General features: G+C 42.7%; 1 protein-coding gene across 1 annotated transcript; it reads right to left on the minus strand.

The window, feature by feature from the left end:
* Window positions 1–164: 164 nt before the first annotated feature.
* On the minus strand, window positions 165–8,660 carry GORASP1 (golgi reassembly stacking protein 1). Its single transcript, XM_063416559.1, has 9 exons — window positions 8,434–8,660; window positions 6,444–6,524; window positions 5,252–5,455; window positions 4,514–4,600; window positions 4,046–4,176; window positions 3,377–3,524; window positions 2,730–2,868; window positions 2,294–2,449; window positions 165–2,005 (listed from the first exon to the last, which is right to left on the minus strand). The coding sequence occupies exons 1-9, from the start codon at window positions 8,494–8,496 to the stop codon at window positions 1,743–1,745; spliced, it is 1,272 nt and encodes a 423-aa protein (XP_063272629.1). The 5' UTR covers window positions 8,497–8,660; the 3' UTR covers window positions 165–1,742.
* Window positions 8,661–10,140: the final 1,480 nt, after the last annotated feature.

The following is a 10,140-nucleotide window of genomic DNA, read 5'->3' on the forward strand; positions in this document are numbered from 1 at the left end:
TTTATGATACAGAGTCACTTAAATGAGCTATTACCCTCTCATGGCCATTTTTGAGAAAGGTAAAGGACTAGAAATAGTCCTAAATAAACAACATTAATAAAGTGAATAAAACACCATCTATGTGTCTTCAGGCATCAAGCTCCAAGATCAAAAAAACCTAGAAATATTTTAATTACATTTCTTTTTAGTGTTTGGCTGTTTGCCCTTGTAACAGTCAGCTGGGGGAATAAAATAGGAAATTTATTTTAGCAACATAAGAAATAAAATTGGCTCACAATTAACAGACTAGAATTCACTGTCAATTCTACTGCCTTTAGTTAGAGCTTAATACATTCTTTAAAGCAACAGGTGCTTTGACAATCCTGTTCAGAACTACTGTACTTGCAGTATTTCAGACTCCAAACAGATCAAGGACAGACTTTTTAGTCAGGGTGGACTCATCTGCAGCGACTTTCCCTGCACCCTTTGGCTGAAGCTGTCACAGGTAAATGTGTGACTCTGAGTCCTCCCTGCATCAGGACCAGATTCCAGCTGTCAGTGACCTGCACAAGGCAGAAACAGAGCAGGAGCCAGGGCAGGGCAAAGGAAATCAGGCAGGGTTGTGCTAAATAAGTGTACTCAGTTTATAGCCTAAACACACACCAGCCTTGTACCCCACTGGTTTAATTTACAAAGGGTTTTCACTGCAGTAGCTGTATTATTGCTTAGCAGCAGCTTAAAATTCCATGATAAATCACTGCCCTGAGGATTATAAAGCCATCCATGTCTTCCATTGTTTGTCATGTTTGCTGTTACATTCAGAAGTGCTTTTGGAAACAAATGCAAGCAAAAAAGCTACAAAAACCGATTGCTGGTGCTGCACAACAGCCCCATGTCTTAAACTTACAACAATTTGTATAAAAATAGCAGTGAGTGAATAGAAAAGCACGAGCAAAGGAAATCTATTTCTCAGTCACTACAGAAGCCAAGACATTCAATCTTCACCAAGAAGATTCATCACCTCTACTTTGAAGTCATCTTCAATTTGTTTCAAGTAGTCACCATCACTCCCTCCCCCTCACTGTTTATTTAACTGCATGGCCAACTCCAGAGCAGAAGTCATGACAGGAGCCACCCCACCATGGCTTTGTCCCCTTTGGGGCTCCAACTTCAAACCCCACTGGATTTCTTTCCTGTCCAAGTAGGTATGAAGAAGGTACATGAATGACTCTTGCACAGAAGGGAAGTAAACCAAGAAAAATAAGTCTAGCAGGAATACTAGAGTAGTAAGCAAAAGTATCTTAGGGTAAGAAATGCCTTGGAAGACACAAGAACTGTCTAACCAGGATGTACCATTAGAAAAGCTTTCTAACAAATCAAAACTATAAATATTTTTAATGCCATCAAACATACCAATAAAAATCATCACTAAGTTCAGGCACAGTGCCTTTGTAAATACATTCAGGAGCACTTGTAGGCAAATGTGAATTCCAGAACTTGACGTTCTGCCAGTGTCCAATTGGTTTCTGCATCAATTTCTCTATTGATTGGGTGATTTTGGACAGCATTTAAATTCTGAACATAGATCAATCCATTAAACAGTGATTGGAAAAGACAACAGGATACGTACTTCATGTGATTTCTTTTCTAGTATTGTCTACACTAACAAAATAGAGTAACTGTAATTCTTTCAAGATCAGAAAAATATTCCAAGCTGTGGCACTGCAGCATTCAGCAGTCTGTAAACAGCAGCAAGGTCCATTTCACTCAGGATCTTGTGCAGCTGCTTCTCCTTTCTGCTCGCTTGCTGCTTCTTGCTCTGGTGTCTCTGGAGCAGTGGCGAGTGAGCTCTCAGTGGTGTTCACAAGCAGCTTGGATTCCTGGTTATCAGCATCAGTTCCTAGTGTTGTTTTTGAAGAAATGTCATGAGGAAGATCAAGAGAAGGTAAAGATGAAACTGAAGGCAGGAGGTCATCCAGTGTGGGCTGCTTGCCTGATCCTTCATGATACAGCATTAAACCATTTTCTGGGAAATGGAGATAGTTTGTGAAAAAACAAAACATACCAGGCTAACAGATGGTACCTCAGCATTTTCATTTAAAGAAAGAGACCCACATTCTAAAACTTAGGGAAAAGCACATTAGATTTTTCCATTTCTAAACTTGATTTCTGCTACTTTTTCCATCCCATTTTTGCTACTCTTGCTGATTTTTATTAAGATTTGCCTATTTCCAAAAACAGTGATCATGTTAAGTGAGCATGAGTTGGTGCCATTCCAGAAATAAGATCTAAAGGAAATCTGGAGTGCACTTACCAAAATAAGTGGAGACTTCACTGTCTGGCATTAGTGTTTCAGGGCCTACAGAAGGCCCTGCTGCTGGCGTGTTGAAGGAGGCTGATGGGGACAGGCTGGACACTTCTGTTAAGCTTGTGAACTCAGAAACTGAAATTCCAGACATATCTAGAAATCCTGAAAGAGAAAGCAAGTATTAGTTAGATGCAACACAAAATTCTAGATTCAAAAGGACATGTTCTATCCAGACTGAAGTCAGTGAAGTCCCCTTCCCACTAAATGCAAATAAATGTAACTTATGTGGTACCCAAATTCTAGGGAAGTCAAAAACCTCAAAGAAAACCACCACCGGTGCTCACAGTTCTGAATTTAAATCTCTGGCTTGTTTAAGACCATCTTAGTTTGTTTAGATGCACTCCAAAGAATTGGTGAAAAAAAGCACCCAAGAAAAACCTACCTGGATCCATAACTCTCTGGAGAGGGGGAGGAGGAGAAAGGGAGCTTTCTGGTGAGTAACCACTCCTTTCTGTGGAATGGTCCAAGTTCATAACTATTTCAGAGCTGTCATTCTGAGAGGTAGGTGCCAACAATGGAGTCTGGAATAAGACAGCAAGAAGTAAAAACATTGTTTTACATGAGAAGCTTCACCTGTGGCCAGCCCTCCCATGAAAGCATCCTGCCTGTCTCCACATGCACCAGTTCAGAGAGAAGCTGTGATGCTGAAACTGAGAGTCAAACACCACTTAGGACATGTTCCAGCTCAGCCTTTTAAAGCCAGTCTGTTCTCAGAACTGGGTTCCTGGAAATGTATCTTTCTCCTAGTGCAGCAAGTGTTCTAATATCCTCCCTGACTGACACAGCTGTAGGATGCAAGACTTGAAAACAGGGAGAAAATATCTGGCAATTATTTATATCAGCCAACACTGGGCACCTGGCACCAGCTCAGCAGCATCAGCTCTCCCTTTCCCCTCACCCAACTCCATTTCATTCAAGCAAAACTGAGTGCTGTACACTTAAATGTTCTGCATTACCACTGTCCCAAACAGCAGGAAATTTCGAAACTCCAAAGAACGTGGCAGAGACTGGAATCTATTTCTTTCCTACCTCTGTGTAACCATTAGTGGATGGCAGAGGAGTTCCAGCTTCTGGTGAGGGTGAAGGTGAAGGTGATTTGCTTTCTGGCTTCTTCTTTGATGTCACGGACTGTGTTGGAATTCTGTGCAAATAGCCATATCCAATACCACATCCTAAACTGTACAAGAAAAAAAAACAAGACACAAAAAAGGTGCTCTTAACAAAGCTAATATTTTAAATTTTGATTCTTTTAAACAGAAGGGTTTGTGTCTTTTATCTATAGCAGGAAATACCTACCTGCAAGAATTTACACTTAAGAGTACTCAAGAAATACTCTGCAATCAACTTTGAGACATGCACAGCTTAGCTTTCAGTGCATCATTTTATATCTTTATAACATATTTAATCTGACCTGATGTGGGTTTTGTTCTTGCTTTAGCTGAATGTTTTGACTATGAGAATGCAGATAATGAACTCAAGACAGGAGTTTTGCCATTTGATTCAACTTGAACAGGATTAGATCCTGAATGTGCTGAATTCCTAGTTCTAAGCTGATTTTTTTTAATATAAAGATTAAGAGTTTTGGGTGACAAGTGTGACAAAACAAGGTTGGAAACACCAATAACTGATAGTAGTAATACTCCTAATAGGAGCTCATTTACAGCAAGTGTAAAACCTGTCATCAAGAGAGATCAGTACCTTCCTTCTCCACCCCAAGCTCCATTGGGAGTCACAACTACCTCTCGGATGGAATCTGCTTCAGTGTTATAAACCATCAGCTTCAGTGGCTTCCCCTCGTGGGATTCAATCAGGGAAAAGAAATCCTCTGACTGTGGTAAAAAAAGAAAGAAAGTAGTAGTGAATAAACCCAAATGTGCAAGTCAACATTTTACATAGTTATTTACTCAGTGTGAGATAATAAACACCCAGAGACAGAAAAATCACCAATGTAGTTTGATCTTTAGTGGCAACTTCTTTTTATTGTCAGACTAAAAAGAAAGATAATGTTCACCTTGTTAGTAAAGCTTCTGTCATATATCAACCTTCCCGAATCCCCCACCACCACCCCCATATATTTGATTACATTTATAAAAAACTCAAATCCTACAACAAACACTTGGCAGGCACAAAGAGAATCATCCCTGCTGGAAGGAGCATGCACCCTACCTCCTGGAGAATCTGATCAGATCCAACAACGTAGTCAGTGTATGGCTGGAGACCAGCCAGGGCTGCAGGAGATGAAGGCTCAACGTCCTGTGAAAGAACCACAAGAGACATCTGCACCCACAGCAGGACAAACTACCCACACCAAAAAGAACAGCTAACTCCCAGAGCAAGGAAGGAGAGAACATTTTGTTAATAGGATAAAAAAGAAGTTCTTGAATAGTCTACACCTATGTGTGATATCCTGTAAAACATGCTGAGTAAGAAAGAAGCAAAACATGAGTAAGAAAATTTTAGCAAATTTAAATTACATCCTCTGAAGGTGTTGAGAAATTGCATTTACTTAAACAACCAGAAACAGAAACATTCTTTCCTATTCAGTTCTACTCTTGCAACTCTTTCTCTTCATTTTAAAATAAAATAAATTTGTGGTGCTTTTTGTAACATTAATATTACCTTAATGAAGTTTAGCCAACACAGAGACACCAATCAGGCCAGAATCTGTTTTGCCTTTGCCATTGATTCTTCAACATGAAACAAAAAAACCCTTCCCACCTACCCTGTTTGGTCCAGATGGGATGGAGTTATTTTTGTTACTGTCACTGGGAACCCTGACAGCCACCCACTCCTAGCTCAGACAAACCTTCAAGACTGTGTTCCCTTCCTCTGTGTGATTGCATCACTGCTAAACATCACACTTAAAACAAGGCTACATGAACAATGGCCAAGAATTCTCCTCACCAGGACGTGCCAGACGTGTTCATTGGCTCCCTGGAAGCTGCAGAACCTCACGCTGGCCCCAAGGAGGCCCTGTCCTCCCCACATGTTACTGGGGACCACCTCCACCTCTCGGATTTTCATTGTTTTGATGTTATACACCTCCAGCTTCACTGCCTTCTCAGCATTTGCCTTCAGCAGGTCTTTCAGCATGTTGTTTTCCTTGTTCTGTAGAGCAGAGATACAGGATTAACTTTATTTGCAGTTGCACCTGTAGCATCTGTGGCAGAATTTGAATACAAAGAACCAAAACTATCAAAGTTTAGGCTCTGAGGTTCATAAACAATTCCAGCAATTTCCAATTCAATTTTCTTTTACTAGAAAGCAGTCAGTAATGTCAACACATATCCCTTTACATAAATACTTCCTGTTATTCCATTTCATCACTGGCATTCCTGTCCTTTTACCCACTGCTATTAAATAATACCAGCAGTATCAGATGCCAACTGTGCAGTCTCACAATGAGCAGCAACATTCCACTTCATGTCTCTGAGCCCCACCCCTCTTCAACAGCCCTCCAAAGCCACTGCAAACTCACTGTAAAAGAATATCTTCATTTCTGTCATGTTAGATTAAGTGATCTTCCCCTAAAATCTGCATTTATAATGATCACTTCCAAAAAAAGACATCTCCTCTCATGAAACCAAGACAAACTTAATGAATTCAGCTTGTGCGTGGTTAGGGTGGAACATACAAGGCAAAGCTCTGAGCCTTTTAAATAAACTAACAAAACCCCATCAAACCAAAACTCAGCTCTTCTCTCATAACACACTGGAACCATGTTCTTGGTCTCAAAAGTGTAAGTAGACAGGCTGTGATTCTTTTTCATCATATTTTGAAACAAGTTAAAGAATGTTGAGCTCTTGACTATTGACTCACCAGTTCAGTGTTCACCTTGTGGTAGAAAATACTTACAAATGAGTAATAACAAAAACATTGTGTTGACCTGTTAAGAAGCTGAGTAAAGGCATAAACAAAACCTCTCCTTCAAACGTGGAACTAGCCAAAGAGACCTGCAACACCTGCAAGTTTTACTTTGCTTTTCATGTCCAATGTGAAAAGTTTCTCTGCTTGTGACAATGGATTTTTACCTTCCATCATCACCACAGTTCATGCAGGGAGGAAAAAAACAACACTGAAACTGTTTGAGACTTACAAGCCTGGTGTGTCCTATGGCAATGATGAAATCAAAGAAAGGTTCCAGTCCTCCTTGTTGGGCTGGGGAGTTCTCCTGAACCTGCAGAACATGACATTTCATTGTTACTCTACACTGATCTCCAGTTACATAAGTGAAAGTGTTAATCTTTACACTTGTTTCAATATTTACTTTTGGGCTGAGCCAGAGATAAGGCACCAAATAACTCCCCTAAAGAAGCAGTCCATAATTAGGATCTTACTTAAAATTAGGATCTTACTTTTATAAAACTGTGACCAGATACACAAATCAAAGCTGTAAAAAGCAGGTTTTGAAGCCCATATAAAACACAAATGTTGTGATTCAGAGTTCACAGCCTGGAATTATTAAATTCTGAATACTTTGGAGAAAGGCTTGGTTTGCAATGCGCTGCTGCAGGATTTTCTTCCATGGTTCTAACAACCTGAGCACAGTGAGAGTCCCCACTTGCATCAAAGCCATTTTTCCATGAACACAAGTGACAGCTGTGCTCCCACATTTCCACTGGAACAGGAATATTTACACAAGGACACTACAAGCACACACCTGCCCACAAGTTCTGGTCAAGAAATCTGTCACGACTTACAAAAGTTACCTAAGAGCTGGGATATCTCAATTTCATTAGAACCAAAGTTGTCATAGAAGAGATGCCAGCAACAGAGGGAATACCCATAAAACATTCATACCAGGAAAAACCCCACCAAAAGTTCACAGATTATATTAAAGTCCACCCACTTCCAGGTACACTGACAAAGCAAGATGGTGTTAGGGAATCACTGCAAACCTACTGACAGTTTGCACTTGACTGCACTTTTTGTTAACTCAGCAGCCCTTAACCCAAGATATATTTGACTCCTGAGTGCCACCTCACAATTTAAGCACAAAATTACAACCCAAGCATCATCTAAACTGGGAAGTTCATTGCTGGAAAGTTAAAACGCCTACATCTTATATTTGGTCTGGTGTTACCAAAATACTAGATATATATTTTTACTTTATTTTAATAGATCAAGTTTATTGGTACTGGAGCTTTTGCTGGGAGAACTGTCTATAAAAGTTATAAAATATATTTAATAGCATAGTTACTTCAGCAAAAGCTTCTAAAGCAAAACTAAGAATAATAATCGTGCTTTATTTTTTAAGAATCAAGACTGAGCACTGCAATCACAGCTGGAGGAGAAGTATTAACTTTCATTACAATCCTGAACTGCATCAAAAGCAAACAGACAGCTTTATACTGGTGCTGAGAAACACAGAATGCAGACGAAGTGGAAACAGCACGTGGCAGCAACGCTCCCATTCTTATTCCAGGGAGGGGAAATACCCACTAAAGGAAAGGATAACTCATGCAAACAGCTGTTATCTGCCCATCCTTCAACTTCCAGATCCGCGTTTGCACCACCGTACGTGCAGATTCTGCTAAAGAGAGGAGTGACAACAAACTTGTATCTACAGCTGGGAGAGACAGGAAAGCACGGCCGGAGCGGGAATTAACCCCTAAGACCATGCTGTGAAGATCCACAGAGAAGGGAGCGGGGAAAGGAGGAGGGAGGAAGGGGAACAGGGAGAGAGAAGAACAGGGAGAGAAGAAGAGCAGAGAGAACGTGAAGAGATGAAGGGGAGCAGAATGAGAGGGGGAACTGGGAGGGAAAAAGAGGGGAACAGGGAGAGAAGAAGCGCTGTTCTACTCTTAAACTACTTCAAGTTCCCCGAGAGCAGCCCCACAGGCTCCCCCGGCTGTTCGGCACCCAAGTCCCGCCAGGTCGCGGCCCCGGGCCCGCTGCAGCCGCCGGGACGGGCACCCACAGGTACCGCCCCTGCCGGCGTGGCAGCTCCGGGAAGGAGCCAACAGGTGGCACCGGGGCCACCCGGCCACCACGGGCGGGATGCGGCAGCTGGACCCCGCCCGACCCGCCCCAGCGCCCGCCGCCCCTCGCGGCTCTCCCCGTCCCCGCGGCGCCGGCGGCCTCACCCCGTGCACGTGGAATCCCTCGGCGCCGCCGCCGGGGCCCTCGGAGCTGGAGCCCAGCCCCATGGCGCAGCCCCGCCGGAGCCGAGCGGAGCCGGCCCTCAGGCGGCCGCGGCCCCCAGCATCGCCCTCACGCTCCCGCAGGCGCGAGCAGCCGAGCGCCGAGCGCAGCGCCGGGACACGGCGGAGCGATGCGGGAGCGAGGCTCGGCTCCGCGGCCTGGCGCGTGACCGGCGGGGAACGCCCCCTAGCGACGGGGGCGGGGCGGGAGAAGCGAGGCGTTGCTGTGGGGGGCGGGAAGGGGGCGTGGTTAATAATGAGGGGGCGTGGTCTGTGTCGAGGGGCGGGGCTAGAGCCGAGGGGCGGGGCCAGCGCTGCATTCCCAGAATCATAAAACTGCGGAATCACCGATTTTTAAAGTGGGAAAACACTTTGAGATCATTGAATCCAGCCTATCAACGAACACCACCGTCGCGACAGGCCATGGCACTGGGTGCCATGTGGACGGTGGCTCCACCACCTCCCTGGTCAGCGCATTCCAATGTCTAATCAACCCTTTCTGCCAAGAAATTTCTCCTGGTGCCCAACCTAAACCTCTCGTTAAGGCACAGCTTAAGACTGAAAAAAAAAAAACCCCAAACTTGCCAATACTGTTCTCATTCTAACAGCCTTTAAAAATCATCCCCCTGTTAGTATAATCCAGAAAGAGGTTATCGCTAATTTTGTACTAATACTGTGTTTTTGTTCCTCTCCATAGGCAGAGAATTGTGGTCAAGAATAGCATTTCTACCATCTGGGACAACTTTTAGCATTAATAGCTGAAGAGGTAAATCAGCAGTCCAATGTTGCTGTTTTATAAGTGGGAGGTGATCACTTAGAGGTTGTGGTATTTCCACCCCCCTGAAATTTCATCTCTGCCCCACTGTGTTCTACTTAGGATGGATCCTTCTGCCTTTAACTCATGAATGGAAAAGTTCTGAAAATTTTCAAATTAGCAGAATTAATTTGAAGTGTTATTATATTTATTTCATTAAAATGTTAGTTATATTTCCTGCATGAACTTTTTCATTTTAGTATAAAAGTACTGTTTCATTAAAACTCCTTGATAGTAATGCTCTCTCCTCCAGGAGAGAGAACCTCCAGGTTCTCGTTTTTCAAAGGAACTATCCACAAAATTTCTGTGGTTCAAGTGTGATGCATAAAAACAGAAAAAAAAAACCCAAAACCTGCTTTTTCCATCCTCTGCCTTTGCTTCCAAGTGAAATTCTTACGTTCCCTGTCACTTCAGGAGCTATTTATGCTTGAAAATCCACACAGTTTGGCTCATATTTATCCAAAGAAAGCACAGGATATTTTCAGGAGCCTTTTAAAATATTTTTTCCTTGGAGTTGTCTCTACGCTGTGACTGCAGATCTGTGCGTTGCATTCATTGAGCAGATGGGAAGTAAAAGTATTCAGAAAAAAAATTATGTTTATTTGTGGGATTTTTTTGCTGTGTGTGTTTGGGGGGAACCTTATCTTATGGTTGTATTTTGTATTAAACTGCTTTTCTTCAGAGTGTTTTTTGTACCAGGTGAGGCAATGAAGAGCTGCAGTGTTGGCCGTGTAATTGTATTTTTACAAACAATAGAAATGAGAAACATTTCTTCAGACGTACCAAAAGCAGGTGCCAGAGAAGAGAGTCTGATTCCACTACTAAATTAGTACTTA

This window comes from Prinia subflava, chromosome 1 (genome assembly GCF_021018805.1).
Source record: "Prinia subflava isolate CZ2003 ecotype Zambia chromosome 1, Cam_Psub_1.2, whole genome shotgun sequence".
NCBI classification, from domain to species: Eukaryota; Metazoa; Chordata; class Aves; order Passeriformes; family Cisticolidae; genus Prinia; species Prinia subflava.

Bases quoted from the DNA above. Each gene is read 5' to 3' on its own strand.
- GORASP1 (XM_063416559.1), bottom strand. From the start codon at position 8,496: ATGGGGCTGGGCTCCAGCTCCGAGGGCCCCGGCGGCGGCGCCGAGGGA. The intron at 5,456-6,443 runs GTAAGTCTCAAA...TCTGCTCTACAG, and splicing joins CCATAGGACACACCAGGCTT to AACAAGGAAAACAACATGCT. The intron at 2,450-2,729 runs GTAGGTTTTTCT...TTTCTCTTTCAG, and splicing joins CCAGAGAGTTATGGATCCAG to GATTTCTAGATATGTCTGGA.